We start from the raw sequence: 23,210 nt of genomic DNA, 5'->3' as shown, positions 1-23,210 counted from the left end.
ATGGAGTTACGCTGGAAGTGATCATTATAAAAAGAGGCTTTTCTGAACCTCACAGTAGAGGCCGGTCCATTCAACCCCATCCGTTTTGGAGGAACAGACTCCATCATTTGTCCTCCTTGCCCTCCATGAACTCTCAACTTAATGGCTCTCTACATCAGTGGCAGACTTTACTCCATCATTCTAATTAAGATTTCCATTTTTGTGGCCAGACCTTCAGCTCAGAAATTGGGAAAAAACCTTAAACCCCTGACTTTTGTTAACACAACGTAAATATTTAGTTAATGCTTGTAAAACAGTTTAAGATGAAAAGTGCCCTCTGTTTGCAGATCATCATAAATAATGACCGTAAAATAGAAGAGAAGGTAAACACCCAACCGAACATCTCTTCCATTTTCTCAGGAGGATCTCTGCCTGGAAGCCCTCTGCCACCACATAGCCAAAGCCACCAGGACTGCTGGGCACAGGTCATCAGGCAATCTGCATTGGTCTTAGTTATAAAATAATTGGTGGGGGCTTTCCCCTTCAATACTTCCAGTGGAAATCTCAACAATTCCAACCCAACTAGACTTCACTGCCTTTTTCAAAAGAGCAAACTCCAAACTGATCTTACAGAACATACCCCACACTCTGGCAATGGGCCAGTTTTAGATGTATGCTAGTCTACCTGTCTCACTTCTCCATCTCTCCCTTCTTTGTTGAGTTTATAGTAATGCCGAGGGCCAAGCACCTGCAACTGTAGATGCCTTGAAGTTCTTTAGTTTTCGTGAAATCCAGGGAAAGAGGTAGCCTTAGTGAATTGAGAACTTCGGGAGATGTCAAAACTGTATTTTCCATAGTTATTTCTGGTATCACACATATAAGCCCAACAATACCTATAGATCACTAACATTTAAGAATTTGAGATTGATTTTATATAGATTTTTCTTTTTCCTTTTCTTTTTTGCTGAGTTATATTGTTAGATAAATATCAGCACTTTTATCTCTAGGACAGGATAGAACCTCTACTGCATTTTCCTTTAGTTCAGAGAACAGTCCAGTACACCCACAGAGAACCAGAGAATTTTATCACATCATGTTCCCCTAAAAGAAAACAATAACAAACTCGCTTAGGAGTTAAAAGTTTGAAACAAGTGGCCCCATATGTTCATCCTTTTCTTGGTCTTTTATTTTGCCAAACACAAAAGAAACAGAAAGGAAAGATACAGAGAGAAAGGAAAGAAGAACCAGAAAGAGAAGGAGAGAAAAAAAAGGGGGAAAAACATCAGAACACTGTTTCTCAAAAATCATTCACATTTTCAAAATTTAAAAGACCTTTCTTTTTATCTTAAATAAATGGAATATCAATTGATTCCAGATGTCTGGTCTACAACGAAAATGCCCAGCAAAATTTCAGGGCAATAGTCATAAGAAAATACTCACTGTAGGTGTAACCATTTTTGTTTGTTCCAGATCTTTTACAGCAGGTCAGGGTGGGTATTATGAGGCTGATGTGAATAGAAAACAGGACTTAAAAACATGTGCTGCTTTGTGGGTGGGGCTTGTGAAAGCATCTAGTTACATTTGGACACCCAGGCAGGTATGCTGTTAGCCTGGGTAAACTGCCTTTTGTCCATTCAAACAATGAACAAATTGCACAGCTGGGATTTGAGTCAATCTTTTCCTCCCAATCAAGGCACCAATTTCCATTGTGTGCCTATTGTAGCCACCCTGAACAGTGACCCAAGCTCCAGTCTTCTGCCTTACCCTCTTCCCTCTGACTCAAACACTTGCAAATATCTTGAGACTCAGTACAATCCAGTTGTGAATGCTGCCTCTAGGCAGGACACCTTTACTTACTGAATTATGTTTGAAGGATCACACGGCTTCCTCAAACCACTTACTGCTCCAGGAATGGGGGGAAAGCAATAACTTATTGCTAGCTTTACTTCTGAAAAGTTCATCTGGAGACAGTTTTCTAAACTTGTAATTAATGCAGAATAACACTCAACAACCTCTTTTATGAATATCTAAGTAGGGAGACAAAAACCCTAGCTGTAAGATCGCGTGATCTATCTATCTATCTATCTATCTATCTATCTATCTATCTATCTATCTATACACATATATATACACACATATATATATGGATACACACACACACACACACACACACACATATATATATATATATATATATATATATGCACACACACACACATACATGCATATACATATAGAGAGACTTCATTTCTTTTAAAAGCAAAGTACCCATCATGTGGCTTTGTATCTTGAGGGTAGGAGAATCAGGTGCCTGACAAAGCCGTATCCCTAACTCCTAAGCCACTTACTTGACTAAGAAAAGTCCTAGTGGTGGAGTATTTGAAAGCAGCGAATGAATGCTGTACTAAGTGCAGGGACGTTTTATGAATTGAGCTCTTAGGCAATTGCATCGAGAAGCCAGTGACAGCGGCTTAAAAGTGCTTGCAAATTGGAAAAACACAAGTCTTGAAGGATATAATTTTGCTGAGAATGGAAACTTGAACTAGGGCCAGTGATTGGAAAAGAGAAGTTGGTATTAACAACAGCAGCCAAATTTACCTAAAGAGACTTTACAACACCGAGTATAAAATCAGAGTGTTACAACACGAAACCCTAAGTCCAAACTTCGCCCATGATAGTCCTCTTCAAAAGAGAAAACTTAGACATGCAGTTGCTAGAAAGTTTTCCCTCTCCGTATATACAGTATGCATTTGTTTAAATTATACGAATATGCGAGGTCAGCAAGAATTGTCAAGGAGTTCTTTTTCAGAAGAGCAAATTAAACTTCACTCTAACTTTGACTCTCTGGGCATAAGTGCAGAGAGTTCTGGGACCTTAGCTCCAAAGATCATATTTTAAAGCTTTAATATCATCTAACAGATAACTCTTCGTATGTGCCTTGTAATAAAAAGTCCAGTCCTGACAAGTTATACACACACACACACACACACACACACACACACATACATACATACACACACACATACACACACATAGACACACGAACATGGTCTTAAAAATAAAACATCTGCACCTGCAAAAAAAATCCAAAAGTTCATATCCATGCTCTACAGTCTTTAACCATAGACAGGATTTAAAGGAATCTTCTATAAGGACACCACTGAAGCCCTGCAGAAGTGGAGGATTTAGCACAAGTACCTTGCAATAGTTTCTACTCATACAGATATCTGTGCAAAGGCATCCATCTCCCGGAGCTATTTTTTCAGATCCCACAGAAATGCATATTCAGCAATTTATAAATAACTCCCAGTTCCGAAACAATGAAAATTCTAAAGTGAATAACATTTCTAGGCAGAAGCAAACAGTACACAATTTAAAGAAAATTCCCCAATGACTTTAAAGAGTAAGAAATATTTACCTTCAAGAAATCACAAAAGCAGCACTTAAATAATTGGGTTGGAAGACTGCTGATTTTTCCCATTGCTTCTGAAGTGCAAAGTCTGGAAATGAATTGCTTAGCAGGAATAATGAGGCAAAAAGAAATCCAGAGAGATGGGAGATGTTGAGAGCAATGTCACATTTCAATTTTGAGGACTTTATTCCATTGCGCAGGCTCTATCTGCTCTGAATTTAGCAGTGACAGTGAGATTTAGCAAACAGAAGAGGGATTTAGAGAAAATCCTCACATTTATCTACAAAACACAGACACTGTAGACAGGAAACAGCTGGGGGAACATTTGCCTTCTCTCTCTCTCCCTCTTCTGGCAAAGTTATCGAGTAAGGACTTTTTTGGGCATGGTGACAAATAACATCATACCTTTGCATTTTAAAACTAGAGCACAGAAGCATTTTTTTCCCTTAAAAGAATGTGTGTTAGTGACAGGGTTAGCAGACATTAAAATACTGATGCTGCCATAGAAAATAAGGATCTGTTCTCTGATTAACTTTCTGCTGGGCAGGGAGACACATCTGCTAATACACCTTACCAGTATTAAAGGAACATACGATGGAGGATGGGCAAACGTTTTTATATTCTAGAGCAAATGCAAAATTAAAAGACAGAAATGAAGAAAAAAACCAGCTCGAGCAAACCCTATAATTTTAACCCTGAAATGACCAGGGTAAACTAGGTTGGAAGATAGCACTGGGGTGACCCCTTGTCCTAGTTGCCAAGCAAGGGGAATGATCTCATTTCCTAGAACCTAGAAAAGGGGCAGGCAGCATTGCAATTGGCTCCCTTTAGGACACTGTCTCATGCTTTTTGCCCACAACAGGGCAAAGACTTTGCTGAGCTGTAAAGCCAATTGAAAAAATAAAATCTTTTTCTTCCTTTCTCCGCTAGGCTTCCTATCAACCCCCCAGGGGAAGGGCACCTGAGGGGCAAACTATTTTTCCATTGTTCGTGTTTTTCTGCATAACTTGAACCTGTGTGTGTGTGTGTGTGTGTGTGTGTGTGTGTGTGTGTGTGTGTGAATGTGTGTGTGTGTGTGTGTGTGTGTGTGTTTTCTTTCTCCAATGTTTGTGTATTCTAAATAACACCAGCTGGCTAGCAATACCCTCTCAAGGGTTATGATGTCATTTAAATCCCTCAACTGGATGAGTGGCCGGCAACATGGTCCAAGCCAGCTGTTTTGCTATTTATAATGTATACTTGCCTTTGCCATTGAGAATCAAGTTCTGATCTTTTGTCAATACAGTTTGTACCAATTGCTCTTTGGTTTTGTGAGATAGTAGATAAGAAAGTAGATTATGAAATAAGGTTGCAAAAGCCCAGATCAGACATAACACTTTCCCTAGATGTCTATCCAGGCATGGTTTCCCGGGGTTGGTGGAAATAACCTGGACCTTGCGTTTCTCTCTCGTGATTCTCAGGGGCCTCGATGGGTCTGACGCAACAACTAAAACAGAGGTCTGCTCCAAACCCTAGTCTGGACCTTTATGGTGTCCTGTCGCCAGAAATTTGTTTGCAGAGGTGAGTGTCCTCAAAGGAAAACCTGGTTGGTTTTGCAAGGGGGTTGGGTTTGGTCAAGTCTTCTGTGTAGTTAATAACTCGTGGCAATGTTTACCTTCCAGAAAGAAAAACTGGAAATCTGGAGTCATGCTGTTTGGATGGTGCATTATATTCAGCATCATTTAGTGAGTGTCTACTGTGTGCCCAGCTGCATGAATTGCAGTCAAGGCCCCCACGGGGCTTTCAGCTGAGTGGCAGAGCCAGAGAGGAAAATGTCACTGTCATGTGGCGGGTATGTGCTCTTGTAAAAATACAAACAGTACACACCAAGAGGGAGTAAAAAATTCTCTAGAAAGATGGGGAAGTGAAACTCTTTAGAAATCCAGAATGAGAGATGTGTCACGAGAGGGTTTGGGGTACAACGTTGGGAAGTTTCAGTGGATTTGATGTGACCTGAAGAGTGTATACAAATACACATCAGCGGAAGGTGGCCTGGTAGGCAGCTGCACGTGTGTGGGCAATTCCTGTCCTAAAGAATAACTCAGATCTTCCTTTAATGAGTTCCCCTCTGTGCACTTAATTTATGACATGATTTACCAAAAATCCTTTCTGCAGCCTTTGTGGATCATGCCCTTTGTAAAAAACAAAGCCCACCCTTTCGTGGACATTGATGATATAGATTGTATTGAGCCAAACAGCTGTACCTATTTCCCAGGTAGAAAGAACTGCATTTTCCAAGCGTGCAGTCAGGTCTTGGCTGGAGTCTCGGTGCTGAGTGCCTTGCTCCACCACTGGACACCTTCACAGGTGAAGGCCAGGACGTTCCAACTGCAGTGTTAGCACATTTTAATCTTTCCAAGATGTCCTAGAGGCTCACTGCATTTCTCCAAGGCCGTAACCCAGTCTGACGTACTCTCTCGGCATATGCATTGTGCACAGATCACCTTATCCCCAACCATTTCGTGTGAAAGGCTGTTTGGGACACAGGACACATATTGTTCCATCAGACGCTGTGCTCCTGCGATATCGACACACTGACTCACAGTCTCTTGGTTTTATAACCCCAATTACCCTTAAAGGATAATTGGGTTTTAATTTATGTCCCAGTTTTTATGTCACAATCAAAGAAAACTGAAATTTCAGTGAGTCGTAATTATCATCAGCTGTGCTGTGGAAACATTCCGATGTGAGCTCTCAGTTTCCAATAGGGAAAGCAATTTCCTGAAGTGATTATTGTATACTTCGATGTGGAGAATGGTCTGTATTTCTGGGTAGGGTGAGCCAGCAATGGAGCGGGGCAATAATTCCTAGAGAAATGGAATTTCTTTGCTAATTCCATGAGTCAATATGAAAGTGAAAGGGCAATAAATGTGCCACATGATTACCTTTTAATAACTGAGGGCTGTACCTGTTTAGGAAAAAAAGAAGTGAAATGTATCTATTACCAGACAGTCCAAGGTGGTAGTAAATCTGATCCTAGGAAAAGTTCAGATCATGAAGTCCCATGGGGAGAGAAACATATGGGGTCATTCTAAAATTACTGAATGATGATGTAGTCTCCTGTCTGGAACAATCTGACAGTTAGGTATGGGAACTGTGTGCCACCAAAATAGCTAACTGCAAGGATGTGTTCATCATGAGAACATCCACTCCTGGAAATTCAGAGATTCACAGTTTCACCTTTTGCATGTGTAATGCCTATGGGATATAAATAACTCTCCCCTAGAGCCGGCTTCTTGAGTAGCGTATTTGCATAAAGCTGCAGCCTCAGAAGACTTCTGACACCTCTCTTTAAACAAACAAACAAAAAAGTTGTTCATCTCCTTAAAGAGCAGGCTGATGGAAATTCACACAACGCAGTGGGCAAGGCCCAGTCTTCACTCTTTTTTCTCAAAACATGTTCCCAGCGTTCCCCGGGTCAACTGCAGAGGAACTCACCCAAAAGGCAATTTCGTATCCATGTACAATAGGGCATATTTACAATTTATTTCATTAATGGCTTTGCTGACTCCCAAGAAATGCTCAGGATGGATATTTAGAGGGAAGGGGACTTTGGGATCAGAGAAACAGTGAGGTGTAAGGTTCTAGGGCCACCTACCAGGCAAAGAACGTAGGGAACTCTTGGATGTATGTCTTAGGCCATGATTTATTGGGACGGTTAGTCTGGAAGCATATTCTGCAATGTTTGAAATCAAACGTTTGTCAGTTCAGAATGTAAAACTCAGAGAAGAAGGCTGGACCTCAAAAATACAGCATGCTGCTGAACGAGGGCACCAATGTCAGCTCCGAAAGATCTGCTCAGAAGGAGTTCTGTTATTCTTTAGGACGATCTTTAGCTCAAATGAACTGCTTTAAATCCTTAGAGGAGCATTTTCCCCACAGCTAGGGAAAACGGTAATAGCGAGAAGAGATCTTCTCACTAAATAAATCAGTGCTTTCTTTTCAACATCAAACTTGGATCCCGTTTCTTCTAAAATGTCAAAAGGGCAAATGCTGAAAACAGTCAGAAGCAAAACTGTTGTGGTTTGGGGAGCAAAAGAATTCTTCGTAATGGCAGACACGGAGTCACTGCATGGGGCGGGGATGTCTTGGTGCAGTGAGAGAACCCGAGGGCTCCACAATTGCCCCAAGTTAAATAGAAAGTGGGGAAAGGAGACACCAATTCCAAACTTCAGCGGAAGTACCCACATACGCACTTTCTTTTGGAATCGAAAAATGTGCGCGCCGCCTAGTGGCCTGCAGGGAAAGTGCCAGGGCAATCTTCGTGGTTAATGTGTGGAGTTTGGGAGGAGTGGGGCGTTTTGAAAATCTCCGGATTCAAATAGACTTTAAGCTGCACTAATCTTTAATCTTTTCATCTTTTTGAAATAAATAAGCTGGGTCTTTGATTCGCTGTAGTTTTAAAAAGGGGAAGAGAGCTAAGGGGAGAGAAAGATGATAAACTTAGCGAGGGCACACATGTCTTTCCCGTGACTGCAGTCCCAATGCTGAGCTCCTGGTATGGGTTCAAAACATTTTGTTGATTTAATGAAAGTCCGGAAAATAAGTGATGATAAAGGTAAACTATTTCACGTGAAAACTATAATAAATTCTCTTGCGGGTGAATAAGAAAAATGAAGGGGGGGGGCATCGATGGATAGAAAAGTGACTTACTTGTTTAATGAAACAAATTTAGGTGCTTGTAAGTGGATCTCAAATCCACTCTTCCTGTCTGCTCTATGCTCATCACCGTTCAAAATAAGGGCTTTTACACTGATGGTCAAAGACAGGGCATTAAAGAGTCACATAAGTGTGGGTGTAGTTTTATTGTCAATTCTTTCTACCCTAAGTTTACCAGGGAGAAAATCTCAGTTTGGTACCAGCCTGCCTTCACTGCCTCTCTAACATTTCCTAATCTTCCTGTCTGATTACAACAAACAAACAAACAAACAAACAAACAAACAAACAAAAATGGACCTTAAGCCCAAAGGCTTTGCGTGCAGCGGTTTTATCCAGAATTTAAAAGTATTATTTTGTTTTCATGGAGTTTATTTTTAAGGATCTTTTTAGGGCAATTGATGCTGTTTTTGAAATAGATATTTTAAATCTCAGATTCTGTCAGAATCTAACTTAGCATCTAACTTTTAAAAAATCAATTTAAGAAAAAAAATTAAGTAAGTAGATAATATAGGTGGCCAACAGTTATGACCAAAAAACAAATGTGTAATTGATATTTGAATATCTGATGTTTGGAAATCACTGCGGTAGACTCTGCCATGTGTTGGGGAAAAAAAGTTCATAGCCACAATGAAAAAGTATTGAACAAAGACCCTGCATGTAAAAAATGCTACCATATAAATGTATTGATTACGTTTCTTAATAATTTAAATACCCTTTAAACTCACATTCATTTTTATTCCAGTCTTTCATAGAGCTTAGAGATGTTGAAAAAGGAGTGAATAGCATTTGAGTTAGGTCTTGAGGCATGAGTTCACTTCCAAGATGAAAAAAAAAAAAAAAACAGTAAAGGCTATTCTGGGCAGAAGGAACAGCTTGGACAAAGTTATATACGAATGAAGAGGTTCCCATTGTTGGGGGGATGTGAGGGGATGAGGCTGTAGCTATGCTCTCAGACTTCTGCACTGTGGAAACCCTTTTGTCTTCTTTCACCATCAGTAGTCCTTGCTTGGCTACAAGACTGGAAAATAGTCTTAATTCTCTCGTGATACAAAGATTTGTACGTAGCTGAACCTGTGATTACCTCTGGGAATAGCATTGTGCCTCAAGGTAAATATGCAAGAACAAATCTGGGTTACATTATAACATAGGTCAATTTGAGCAGTGCTAGGTGAGAAAGACTGAGGTATCTACTGGTCACCCAATGGTCTTGCCAGAGCTTCCATTTGGAAAGATTAAATTGTGTGTATACTTTGGTAAGTAGGTTTTAATGGAAAAATGAAATAATTACATTTGATAAAGATTTTGCACAATAAGTCAGAAAGGTCTTATTTCTGGTGAGACCTAAATTTGCTATAAAAACCGGTTCATGAGAGCATCCCACTCTTTTTTTTAAAAATTTTTTTTTTTCAACGTTTATTTATTTTTGGGATAGAGAGAGACAGAGCATGAACGGGGGAGGGGCAGAGAGAGAGGGAGACACAGAATGGGAAACAGGCTCCAGGCTCTGAGCCATCAGCCCAGAGCCTGACGCGGGGCTCGAACTCACGGACCGCGAGATCATGACCTGGCTGAAGTCGGACGCTTAACCGACTGCGCCACCCAGGCGCCCCTCGAGCATCCCACTCTTTATGTGGGTCAATCAGGGAAGTTTTGTTGTTCTCTTTGAGAGCATGGGGTGAAAGGAGGCTATGGACACCTTCTAGGCAGGGATTCAGATATGCCTATAACACACTTTGCTATTTTTCACAACACCTGCTAAAGGCCTCAGCTTCTTCCAGAACTCAACATAAATATTTAAACCCAGTTGTATTGATCAGAATTCTCCAGAGAAACAGAACCAATAGGATCTCTCTCTCTCTCTCTCAATGTATTTTAAGGAATTGGTACATATGAATGTGAAGGCTTAGCAAGTCCAAAATCTGCAGGATAGGCCAGCAGGTTGGAGACTCAGGGAAGAGTTGCAGTTTGAATCCAAAGGTGGTCTGCTGGTAGAATTCCCTCTTCTTCTGTGGAGGCCTTCACCTAATTGGATGAGGCCTACCCACTTTATGGAGGGTAATCTGCTTTTACTCAAAGTATACTGATTTAAATATTAATATCATCTAAAAATTACCTTCACAGGGGCACCTGGGTGACTCAGTCAGTTGAGTGTCCAACTCTCAGTTTCGGCTCAGGTCATGATCTCACGGCTGGTGGGTTCGAGCCCTGCATTTGGCTCTGCACTGACAGTGTGGAGCCTGCTTGGGATTCTCTCTTCTTCTCTCTCTGCCCTTCCTGCACATTCTCTGTCTCTCTCAAAATACATAAATAAACTTAAAAATAATAAAAGTTCAAAAATAAAAAATTAACTTCACAAAACATCTAGAATGTGACCAAATATATGGCTACTGTGGCTTAGCCAAGCTGACATATATATTAATATCACACCACTGGTTCTCCAAAGGTACATTCACTAGTCCTCCCTCACTAAAATTGAACAATAATAATTGTCTTTTCCCGGCAGAAAAGAAAACTCAAGTTAATGGATTATATTTCCCAATTCTAAGTTTTCTTCCTATACATTTTTCTTAAACCTTTGGCTCCTGCACTCACTGTTCCCTGATTATTGATAAAAGGAAGTCACAGGGCACTTGCCTTGTCCATGTCATTATATTTTATGAAGATACTTCTCACTGGTGACAAAAAACAATAACAGTTTTTTTTTCCCTACCACTAATGGGAACAAATATACATAACACACATACACACACACTCACACAACTCTTACGTATGCACACAATAACACTCAAACATCAGTGCTTAGTTTCTCTAGATAATAAGTGTATTCATTCTCTTATTTTAAAACTAGCTGTTTCGATCACTGGAGAGAAGTTTCAGGCCTATGGTGGTGTTTGGGTAGGATGATGTCTTGCCTTTTTGCCAAATGGGAGAGAAATTTCCCACATGCTTCTGCCTCCAGAGACTGACTCCATACCTGGCTTTTTGGGGCTGATGCTCTTTTCAGATTCAGGAAGACAAGTGGTATTTTAACTTTCTTCTTAATACTTTCCTGCATTTTCCAATTATTATTATTATTGTTATTTTATATTCAGCAGGTATTACTTTTATAGTCAATAAAAGTCTCAAAAATTTTATTGAAAATGTCATCTGTCCTTAGTATTGACTGAATAGGAGCATATATGCATTTGTGTTTGAGAAGATGTGTATCTAGTAACTCAGTTTACCTCTGCAAATCTTTTGGACTTCTGTGATTACTATCTTGGTCTTGGCTTACTTATGTGATGTGGATACACACTCACTCATCAAACCTCACCCTCCTTCTTCCACCTTCCTTTATAATGTCTGAAAAGCTCAGCCTCTTCCTCTCAATTTGCCCAGCATTGTTTTAGATTGGATTAATGAATTCCTGGATTATTGCATGGGCTCCTAACAAGTCTTCCCTCATGTCATTCTAGCCAATTCTGGTTTCTAGAATCATCCTCCTCAAATGCCATGTTCATGTGTTTCACATTGCCTCAGAGTCCCTTGGCCACATCTAAGTCTCTCTCCTCCCATTCAAAACACCCCCTTTCCCAGTAGCCTCCTCTCTTGATAATGCTCATCATGGCTTCTTCATAACCTGTTGTTGTCCACTAGCATATCCCTAGTCCCAGCATAGTGCTTGCTTTTTAATAGGCTCTCAGTATATATTTGTTAATTAACAATGACAATAACTACTGGTATTATTAAGTATATATTATATTCAGTTCTTTATTTCATATTACTTTAATTGTATCACTTAATTCTCACATATCCCAATGAAATACTCTATTACCATTTTCATGTCAAAGTGCCTGGCACACTTCTTAGAACATAATCAGATTCTCAAAAGTATTTGTTGGATGAATGAAGAGAAAATTGAGCTAGGAGAACATAATGATTTGCCTAATGTCCCATGGTTGGTAAATTACAGAGCCAGGACTCAAATTCAGGCTAGTCTACTATATAACATGACATGGTTTATACATCTTTAGTAGATGGATGATCCTTTCAGTATTTTGTTGTATAATCCCTCCATCCTCCATTGTACAATATTCTACTTTCTTTGCTGCTCAGTAAAGGGATAATTAATTCTAAACATGAATTTAGAATAATTGTAATAGTAATTTCTAAAATAGCCAGCCTGAAGAGCTCAGAGATGAGCTCTTAGGGTGGAGTCTGGTTACAGCCAGGTTTGGAGCATATTAAGAGAAACTAACAAAGAAAGATTATGCTTACTTCCAGCCTGAGCTGCTGCCTCAGAAGCATAGAGAAGAAAACAAGTCCCCACAGAATTTTCACTACAGTATGTTGCGTCTAATAAAACAAAACAAGTAACCAAATAAATAGACAATTACTCTCAAGAAGCAAAGGGTACAAGAGCGCAAGCCAAAAGCTCGGGAAGAGCTTGCCTCAGACAGGAGGCTTATACTCTCCTGATTACAGTAAGAACAGAGTGTAGATTTTCTGGGATGTACATGTGGGCAGCTGCAGTAAAGCAACTCACACTGCCAAACGTCTATCTACTGAATTCTACTGATTTATATGAACTTGTTCCAATGAGACATTAAGATCTTAACATTTCCTATTTGATGGTAATTTATGCTCAACTTCTTAGACTCTTAGACATTAGGGCAAACTCAATTTTTGGTGTCTGTACTTCTTAAGGTTGGGAAACAGCTATAGGTTGTCCTGGGATGGATAACATAGCAAATCCCTCTCAACCTGCCTTAGAACCAGTACAGGTTGAGGGTTCTCAGAAAGCTATTTCTTTTCCTGTCTGGCAATTCCCAAATGGACCTCAGGATAGATTAGGAACAGTTCCTAATTTTTTGCTGACTTTTCTTCGATTCAAGGTAGGTTGCTTTGACCAGACTGTATGTTCACTAATTAGTATTTTGGCCTTTCATTCCCAGTTACTCTTTGTGTTCGTTTCCATACCCCTTTCTTTCCATTCTTTTACTGGCTAATGAATACTAGCTGAACTAGTTCCCTTTAATCAACTGCTCTCTGGCTTTCCTTTTCTGATTCTTCACAAGGAAGATGGTGACTTCAGATTTGGATCTTGCTGGGGCTAGATCACTGCCAATCCAACTGGCAGCCTCCTTCCCTGCTCGGGTTCCCATCAAGGTAGCAATCCCATATCCTGGAGTAGCTAGCTTCTCTGCAAGGTGCCAAGGTTGTTAAACTCACTCCACTACTTTGGAAAGCAAGAGACATCCAGAGGCATTTGTAGCATTTGCAGTGTTTGAAGAGAGGCTGGGGCTGCTAAGTGAGGGCATCTGTTTTTCCCAAGCGGCTATCTAGGTCAAGTTTTCCAACATCTGAACTTTTCCTACCCACTCACTTGTGGATTTTTCAGATAAAGCATGTGTTGTCAAACAACAGTCAATATGCCAGTGTTGCATCCATGGATAGCCTCAGTGGGGCAAGGGACTCTTGTGATCCAAACCTAACCAACTCTTAAGACCCAAACACAAAATAGACAAGGCATAAAACCCAAAGTTCCTGGGGAATGAAGGGAATTTTTTTCAGTGGGAGAGAAGAACCAAGAACAAATGCTAAGTGTAGTCAGGAATAACCAGACAATAGCAATTGTCAGCATTTAGCATCAGTGATGATAAATTTGCATTTTTGCAGGTTATAAATAACAATTCCACAGGATCTTCATTGAGCCCTTTTGAAAAATTTTACCGGCAATCATGTCCCGAACATGCCAAACCCAAGGCTGTGTTATCCTACACAAGAGGGATTTTCTTTGTGAAAGGTAAGTCATTTCTGAAACATATGACTAGAAGATCCAATTCATCATTTAGGGCATACCAGCTACTCACACTGAAGCTGGGGTCATCCCAAACTGGAGAAAACTTCATTCTCCTGAAACTACTAAATTATGCTGCCTAGAGAATACATTTACATAGCTCAGTGCTAAGTAATTTGGTTAAGTCCAGAAAATGGGCAGGAAATGCCAGGGCTGGGCTGACATGGGTGCCCTGAATTACAGCATCACTTTGAATGAGACTATTATTTACTTTTTAAAGTAAATATCGTGTGACAAAATCAGCCTTATACAAACCAGCTGAAGTGTGTGATGTAACCATGTTAACACGTTTTTATAGTCCTGGAAGAACGCAATAGGATTAGGTCTATCAGTAATCATGTAAAGAAGCTGAGTATACATTCCAGATGTTCATTATGTCCCAATCATCTTCTGGGAGCAGAGTGGAGGCTTTCTCCTTGCCCAGGAAGTCTGATTTTAGTAACTGAGACAGAGAAACACTTGAAATATGATACATGTGGAATTATAATGCTAAATCCCATAGTTCCAGTTAAGTAAGTGTACGTGTGCAAAACAAAACAAACACGTAAAAAGCAGTGGGAAGAAAGAGAAAAAGAAAAGAAAGAGCAAGCAAAGGCAATACTGAAGGACCTTTCCATCTGAGATCTTTCTTTTTCACTTTAGTCTCATGGTGCCATGCTCATTTCTACTGTCAAACGGACATTTGCCAGAAATTTCTAGGGACAAGGAATGCAAATGCAGATAGAGATCACCTTGACTGTATCACTGAGTATCCAAACTTTGTAAAATCAGACCTTTCAGTGTCCTGCACTGTCAGAACAAGAGGCTTCTATTTGTTGTGTTGCTTACATTTCAGAATGTCCTCCAAAAGGAGACATTCTAAGCAACCCCTAAAGAGTCATCTTAAGAAGAATTTAGATTTGGGACACATGGGCGGCTCAGTCTGTTAAGCATCCAGCTCTTGATTTTGGCTCAGGTCATGATCTCGTGGTTTGTGAGTTCAAGCTCCGCGTTGGGCTTTGTGGTGACAGCAAGGAACCAGCATGGGATTCTCTCTCTCCCTCTCTCTCTGCCCCTCCTCAGCTTCTGCACTTTCTCTCAAAATGAATAAATAAACATTAAAAAATAAAAGAAGTATTTAGATTCTTTGTAGATATCTGCTTTACAATGTTCTCTATCCTGGAGGGTAATGTATTGAATCACACCAGCTTTTTATTTTGAAGTTATTATAAATCAGTACAACTTCCAAGCCCTTTACAAATAAGCCTAAACGTACCTTTGCAAACAAAAGTACCTCTTGTTCCATAACTCATCTGTCCATCGGACCAAATTAGACTGCTTACTATACTCTAGACATGTGTTGCCCCATTTGTACCTTCTGCTCCTACTAACGTCATTTTCATCCTTACCTCAACCTCAGCACATTTGGCTTGAAAATTCTGGCATGTTTTCCACCTATCCTTCCTTAATCCTCCTGCCATTTCTTCCACGCCCTCCTCACCCCTGCACTGGCTAGAAGTGATGATTCATCCCTGTAAACTCCCATATCACTTGTTCATGCCCTTCTCCTCTTGTATGCATTTGTATAGGCATACAGACACTTATTTGTATATTTATTCCTTCATTCATAAGATAGTCATTGAGCATAATAGGCAACATGGTAAGAAGTAGAAATACAATCTATATTCTTCTAGCTGCATTCTTCTATCCAGTGCCTGGGTTAATTGATTGTGTCACTGACCCACTTTGAAAAAAGGCCTCCTAGAAACACAAAGGGAAAGTGTGCTGTGGGCACTAACTGTGGGCTTTAACTAAACAACATGAACCCAAAGTAACTTTTTTTTTTAAATGCAGGTAGAAAATAGGTTAGACTTAAGAGATGGTAAATAATTTAAATTTGAAATAAGATTAAAAATGTAAGAATCTAGAAGTAGTTCTTTAAAAGAAATTACCTGTTATGATAATCATGGTTAAAGGACCAATAATAAAAACTAAAATCTCAAGTTGCTTAAACTTTTTAGCTGGCAGAATAAGCTTAGTACTAAGAGTTGAATCAAAGTTTCCTCATTTAAAGTTGTAGTTTGTATAAATTGAAACAAATATTCAAATGTTCTTGAAAAATGAGCAAGCAAATGGATTAACAGTTAACTTATCTAAATGGCACAGATAAAGATTTGACTGTGTTTTACTATATTTGCCATGGGCTGGATAAGGTTTTGTCATGCATTCCTGGTGACGTTACTTGAACACAGTAAGTCTTCCAAAGCCACCTCTGTAGTCTGAAGTCTCCACAGAGCATACAACTCTCCAGTGTAGATATTTGTATCCCAGTTGGTACCCTCCTAACCATTACCCCCAGTCCAAATCCCCAAGCTCTAAGACCAGGGAGCTCAAAATCAACCATTCTGAACCACATTCTCTTTTTGTGTTGGCATCATGCTTGTGAGTGCTGCCACATGAGGTCAGTTTCTGATTCTAGAGAGGGAGCAGTTATGGTTCTAATTGAAAGCAGTGAGCATTCATGGAACTCCTACTATGTGTCCCACTCCATTAGTTGGCACCAGGAGGACACAGAGAAATGCATGACATGATCTATGACTTGGAGGAGCTAGCTCTTTTGATTTAAGAGACACTAAACACACAAAAAAATTAGAGATGATATAGCCATGAAGTATTAAATTGAACATGTGATGATGAATTCCTAGATTATGTGATTATTGGTATGTATTTATTGCTATGGTCAGCAGAGAGGGGAGAATGGGCCCTTGACCTTGGCTAGCAATCATACTTCATTTCCTTTATCTGTTCACTCACCTCCTCTTATAGATGGTGGTTTTCATTTTCTCTCATCTCTCAAATTCTCTACCACCTCTACCACCATCCTCACTCTTAGTTGACTTACTTCCTGTTTCATCAAAAAGATAGAAGCATCAAAAGAGACTTCCTACAACCTCCTCCCATAGTATTCTTTTGTCCACCCATTTTTTTGTAGCCACATACTGTGGCTTTCCCACTAGCAGATGTACATGCCCATGCTCCTAGTTGAGACTAATCACCTTTGCCTTCCCTCTTGCCTGTTCAAGGACCTCACTCTAGAAATTCTTCCCTTCTCTCCTGTATTCTCAATTGGTCCTCCCTCCTGCATCATTCTCACTAGCACATAAATATGCTTGCCCTTCTCCCATCTTGATTCTACCTTCCCATCCAGCTGCCAGCTCATCTCTCTCTCTCCTTTTACCTTTCCGTTGTTGGACTTTTCCCTACTGAATTAAAAATGTGTATATTGTTATAGGGAGTAGGGGAAATCACAGTGTTATCAGTGGTAAGAATTCCTAAAGGTCTGATTCCAACTGAATAGAAATAATCTTTTCTTTAGGAAAAAAAAGCACTTCTTAAAAGTAGGTAGAGTAAAAAGAAAATTGGAATAAAAGGAAGGGCTTTGTATTGCAGTGTGACTTCATAGCCAATATCCTAGCAAGTGGGTTAATGTCCACAGGCCTCAGTTCCTTCATGCAGCTACGATTTCTTGGAATACGTAAACATTTAGAACACAAATCATTGGTGAATTAGATACTGCTTCTTATGTTACTGAATTATAATTATGATAATTTTAGTTTATTGGCAGAAAATAATTTAATCTGGGGCACCTGGGTGGCTCAGTTGGTTGAGCGTCCAACTTCGGCTCAGGTCATGATCTCGCGGTCTGTGAGTTCGAGCCCTGCATCAGGCTCTGTGCTGACAGCTCAGAGCCTGAAGCCTGCTTCCGATTCTGTGTCTCCCTCTCTCTCTGCCACTTCCCCACTCAAGCTCTGTCTCTCTCTCTCTGTGAAAAATAAATAAACATTAAAAAAAAAGAAAATAATTTTATCTAGTTCACAGAACTGAACCAAAATTGTGTTAGATGTAGATGGAAAGCTATTTGAGAAAACTCATAGAAAATCAGAAGCTGCAATAGACAAAGCTTAATTGGTAAATTGCCAAGAAAGTTTCTAAAACAGACAATCTGTAGACATCTAGAAGAAGCACATGAACCACTCATTAGTACATATGGACTCTCAGCCTCAAAGACAGGAAAGCCAATGTCATCTTTTCATCTTACTACTGAGTATGTGGAAACTTAGATGGCAAATACAGAAAACCATAACAACCTTCCCTCTTCGTGACTAAACCTTATTACTTGACATCATAGAAGAAACTATAGAAATGCAAAGCCAACACTTAAAATAAATACTATGCATATCCTTGTGGAGGGGTGGAGGAGGAGTGATAGCAAGGAAAAGCACATATTTGCTATCAGTGCTTAATGTACCATGTTTCAAGACAAGAATCAGAAGTACAGTATTGAGAGACTCATGGTATTTCAGTATTGGAAGGGACCTTAGAAACCACAAGTCCACCTGACTATTCATTTGATATCTTACTGAAATGGAGAATGGGAGATCTGATGAGGGATAATGTACAGAATAATGAAGTACAGTGATCTCAACTGGGCAACAGAACAAGAAAGAAGAAATGTATCTTTGCTATATATGTTCACTAATATGGCACTTTGTGGAAGAGGTAGGTGAATAAATAGAATGGCCTCTTGGACACATTGATGGGCACTTGCCTGGGAAAAAGATTTCTTCTAGATTTGTGTGCCTCAGAAAAGAGAGGCAACACTAAAAGAAAGGAAGTTTAGACATAGATTTTTGGGTGGATAGGCCAAGCTTCAAGATGGTCTAGGTTGGGACATAGAAGCATTGTGTTGGAAAGAGTAAATAACCCCAAATTAAGTGTCACAGAACTTGATACAAGACCTGGATTTAAATCCCAGAAGTATTGCCAAATAGTTCTATGACCTTGGATATTTACTCATTCTCTCTGAGCTTTTCTATCTATAATCTCAGGTTGAAGCAGACTGAGACTTAAATCCCAGCAGCATCATTAACTGCTGGTATGATTTTGGGCTAGTTATTTATTCTCTGGAAAACTACTTACCTATAAAATTAGGATATGGATACATACTTCATGGATTGAGCACACAAAAAGTGCTAGTAAAGTAGATGTTGTTAGTGTGAGAATGTTTATATACATTGAGTACAAACCACTAACATAAAGTTTTCCAATTTGGAACCTATTTTGTGCTATCTGTATACAGAGTTTCCCGATGGCCTCTCTTTAGTAGAAAAATTGGGTCAAGGTCAAGGTGACCTGTTTCAAACCAATTTGGATGTTCTCAAATTTATTTAAGCCTTGATAGATAAGCTAGCTAATATGAATGATTGCAATGTCCATAGGAAATATCACCTACTATAAAATTTACTATCCCTGTCATTAATCCACAGTGGACACCTAATAGCTATCCAAAAGAATTTCAGATTCTGAAATTTCATTCAAACTGAAAATAGTCACATTGATCTCTCTGTCATATTTGTTAGCTTTAATTTAGAAAGACATTACATTAAATATTAGTGTTTATCTTATTTTGATGATTTGTTTATTTTTGATGATTTGATGATTAGCATTTATCTTATTTTGATGATTTGAGTAGCAACTGTAATTTTTGTTCTGCCATGTTAACTCTCTAGACAATTAGCTGAGGTGAAGTGGAGGAACATACATAAATATGGATCAGAGGAGGCAAGATGTAAAGGCCCAAATCCCTTCCCTCCATATACTTAAGGAAAACAGCCTCACTTAGAAGTACAAACAGTCGCTGTAAAGGTTCCAGTTTATGCAGAGGTTAATAGGAATTGCTTTGGGGTTCCTTAAAAGGCTAACAGAGCTTCTCGTGCTTTTTAGCAAGACCATGTTGCTTTCCAACACTTCCCACCTCATTACTGAAAACTGCTTCAGAGACCAGTCACAGAAAGGAGACTACAACCAGAGCTGGTTACTAACTTCCCTCTAAAAGACTACATAGACTAACCCCATCATGTTTTTGATCCTTGTTTACATTTCAGGTCACATCTCATAATGAATATTCTTTATCCTGCTCTACACGTTCCTTAATCTGACTTAGTCTTCTGTATTCCTTCCCCAAACTCTTCAACTATGCTCTTTGGAACTCATGACATGTCATCAGCAAAACCCCCCATTTCTTCATCTTTTGCTTCCCCTTTTTACTCTAACTGAAACCCATCTGTCTCTTGAGGACAGCAATTTTTTCTAGTCTTCTCTTGAAACTTTTATTTTTTCATGTTATATTTCATAAACAGAAGTGTCTGGAAATGATGGATAGATGTCCTTTTTATTCCCCATGACAATTTTCTGATTTTGCTCTTTCTTTCCCAAGCTACTCTACTTCCAGCTCCTGGGGAGCACAAGCTATCAGAATATGCCACCTTCTATCCCACCTTATTGCTATTACCCATTGTCTTCCTAGTCATTCCCTTTGATTCATTGAAGATTTGTTTTCTGGATCATTGTCTTTCCTTCCATCATTGTTCTTGTAACCATTCTTGAGGACTATAGCATCCATATGAACAATCCATCTGATAATGTGGTCTTTGAACTCCTTGGCTTCCTTGCATCCAATCATCTGTTCCTCCACTCTGTCTCAGCTATCACCCACCTTCCACATGCACACACTATACCCTAGAGATTTCTATTTCAATTACTACTCTCTTGGGTATCTCAGTTGGTAGAGCATCAGATGTTTAATCCGAGGGTTCAGGGTTCAAGTTTATGTTTGGGGGTTTGTGGCTTTTGCCACTTACTTAGGTGACCAAGTATTATTCCTCAAAATTCCAATGCAAAAGCATGCTTTCACTTTAAATTGAATTCAATTTAAATTGAATTCAATCCATTTTCCATTGTTTTCAGAATATGTTAGATAAACATGTTCTCAGGGAAGAAAAAAAAGAATCATCTCCAAAATCCCTATTCCAAGTATACCTACCACTGCCTGCATACCATCTTCTATCTTTCCAGTTTACTTCTTTCAGTACTCTTCCTCTAACCATTCTTAACCCCACTGGGATATCCAATCCTTTGATTCTACCATATTTCCCTGTCTTATTCCCTCATGCCCTTGCTTCCCTCTCTACCAATTTAGGTTCCATGACCTGGCACTTTAATCCATCCCTATGTGTATATATACCTTGTCCATCCCTCCTCCCACCATATTTGTCAGGCAAAAACCTAACTCTAAATCTCTGTTGATTCCCTAGCTGCACCTTATCAGTTGAATGTGGCTAACAAAAACACATAATCAGGCTGAGCAGCCTCACATCAGATTTTTTTCCCCTAAAACATCAAATCAACCTACAGTACAGTAGGTTGTACTGCTTGGAAATCTAAGACCTTTCCAGAAATAATGTGAAGAATATTGAGGAAGGGGATAATACTACAAACAAGAAGACTGGGTAGGATTCAGATGAAAGAATCAGAAAAGAGATGGTGGGCCATGAACTAGAGAAATAGTCACAGGAATGTTGGTTAGAGAATATTTTCCAAAAACATTTAGGAAGCAGAATTTGCAAGATTTGGTGAGTGAAACTTGACTTGGGAAATTAGATAATCAGTTTGGCTCATATCATGAACCATCAGGTAGAAGCTAGAGATAATGGACAAATGAAGTCATTCTAGATTTAAGATTTTACCCAGAGTATTTCATTGGATGATTGGAGGGGACTTCATAGGAAGGTTATTGTTCATAGGAAGTTGTTCATTTCTGTTGTTCATAGGTTGTTGTTCATTTCTTTACACTTCATCTTTCAACAAACTTCCTACCTAAGACTTCTCAAAAATAGTCTTTGTAGTTTCTCTCCATTCCTGTTTGTGAGGCTTCCATTCTACTATCCTTTGTTATTTATAACTTCCAGTTTGAAGGGATGAAGACAAGATATTGATCCCTAATAATTAAAAAAAAAAAAATCATGCATTTAAAAAGGAAAAACAATTCAAAGAAAACTGAGTAAGAACTTCAAAGTAGGGCATATGCTAATTTCAGTTTGGGAATTTTAATTTTCCTATTAAGTGATAGGGTCAATAGGCAATTGATTATAATTGTTAAAGATGTAGACCTGGGAATTGTATCTATTGTTTTTACCCACTTAGAATTCATTATTCCTTCTGTTAACAACATCCTGATATTTTCTGGGAAGTTACCCCTGTCCCTCTCAGCAGCTTACCACTCTCCACTCCCTTATCTTCCTATGCTTATCTTCCTTTGTTTGTTTCTTTTATTTGTTTATTGACTATATCTCCCTCTGTAATATAAGCTCCATGAGCCTAGGGACTTTGACTCTGTTGGTCACTATTGCATTCCTAGAACAAAGAACTGGGCACATAGTAAGTGCTCAATGTATGTTAAATAAACACCAGTTTTTTTGAGGTTGACCTCATTCCTGCCTCCAGAAATGGTGATATGACTCAGGATTAACAAGTAATCATATTACTTTGTTGGAGACAATGATTGGTTTAGGATGGGCACATAAACCAATATGGCCCTGGAACTGAAAGCATGTATTTTTGGAGCTTTAAGGGACCACATAGAGGGACGTGGACTAGAAGCAAAACCAAGTTGGATGGAAGCAGACTTAAGAGAGAAAGAGAATGAAGCCAAATCCTCATAACATTATTTAAGATCCTGGGGCAAGACAAACATGTTACATGAACCAATAAATTCTATCTTTTGTTTAACATTGTTCAACATCACTTAAGTTGAATTGCATTTTCTGCCATTTATAACCTAGAGTCCTGACTAATGCTGGTTGTAACTGAAGTATTGTAAATAGATTACATCACATGGGCAGGACAGATAGTGAGATAATAGAACACCAGGAAAAACCGTATTTATGGATGAATGGAAGAAGGAGACTAAAAAGAATAGCTTAAAATGTAAAAGAAGAATCAGTACTATCTAGCTCACAGAAATTAAGTGAAGAAGGAATCTTGGAAAGGAAGAGGAAAGGTTAGAAGTATTAAACTCAGAGTCACCTAGAAGGCTTGCTGAAACACAGATTACTGGGCCCCACCCCAGCATTTCTAATTCAGTAAGTCTTGAGTGGAGCCCAAGAGTTTAAATCTCTCAAGAGTTCCCAGGTGATGTATGTATGTATGTATGTATGTATTGATTGATTGCTTGCTGGTCTGGGGACCACCTTTGAGAACCACTGCTATGGAGATTTTGAAGAAGGTTGAAATGTGAAAAGAGTTTATTCGACTTGAAAATATGGAAAAGGAGAACAGTACATGTATTTGTGGTGGGTGGGTGAAGATGCAGGGAGTTTGGAGTGATGGGGAGGTGGAGTAAAGGCAGTGAGGATAGGCAATTATTTCAAGGCATAAAATTATCAAAGAAATTAGAGAGGGAGC

The 23,210-nt window shown here is 39.2% G+C and overlaps 2 protein-coding genes across 7 annotated transcripts in view; one reads left to right on the top strand and one right to left on the bottom strand.

The window, feature by feature from the left end:
* The window catches only part of IGF1 (insulin like growth factor 1), a 78,873-nt gene extending 74,965 nt beyond the window's left edge, over positions 1-3,908 (bottom strand). The window contains exon 1 of one of the 5 annotated variants that reach the window (XM_025926623.2): positions 3,398-3,908. In XM_025926623.2, coding sequence (XP_025782408.1) covers positions 3,398-3,460 — 63 coding nt within the window. In that variant the 5' untranslated portion in view covers positions 3,461-3,908. Of the gene's footprint in view, positions 1-1,419; positions 1,990-3,397 lie in introns of those variants that run through there. The other 4 variants (XM_086712512.1, XM_025926621.2, XM_086712511.1 and 1 more) reach the window with 4 other exon arrangements.
* LOC147578949 (uncharacterized) overlaps positions 1-23,210 on the top strand; it is an 89,889-nt gene that overhangs the window by 8,510 nt on the left and 58,169 nt on the right. For both annotated transcript variants that reach the window (XM_086712513.1, XM_086712515.1), the window contains exons 2-4: positions 4,852-4,951; positions 5,053-5,222; positions 13,748-13,874. In XM_086712513.1, the coding sequence (XP_086568639.1) occupies positions 4,918-4,951; positions 5,053-5,222; positions 13,748-13,874 (331 nt within the window). In that variant the 5' untranslated portion in view covers positions 4,852-4,917. The remainder of the gene's footprint in view (positions 1-4,851; positions 4,952-5,052; positions 5,223-13,747; positions 13,875-23,210) is intronic.

The sequence above is a fragment of the Puma concolor genome, chromosome B4 (assembly GCF_028749965.1).
Source record: "Puma concolor isolate L17-30 chromosome B4, mPumCon1.1.hap2, whole genome shotgun sequence".
NCBI classification, from domain to species: Eukaryota; Metazoa; Chordata; class Mammalia; order Carnivora; family Felidae; genus Puma; species Puma concolor.
This window is presented reverse-complemented; position numbering and strand designations above follow the sequence as displayed.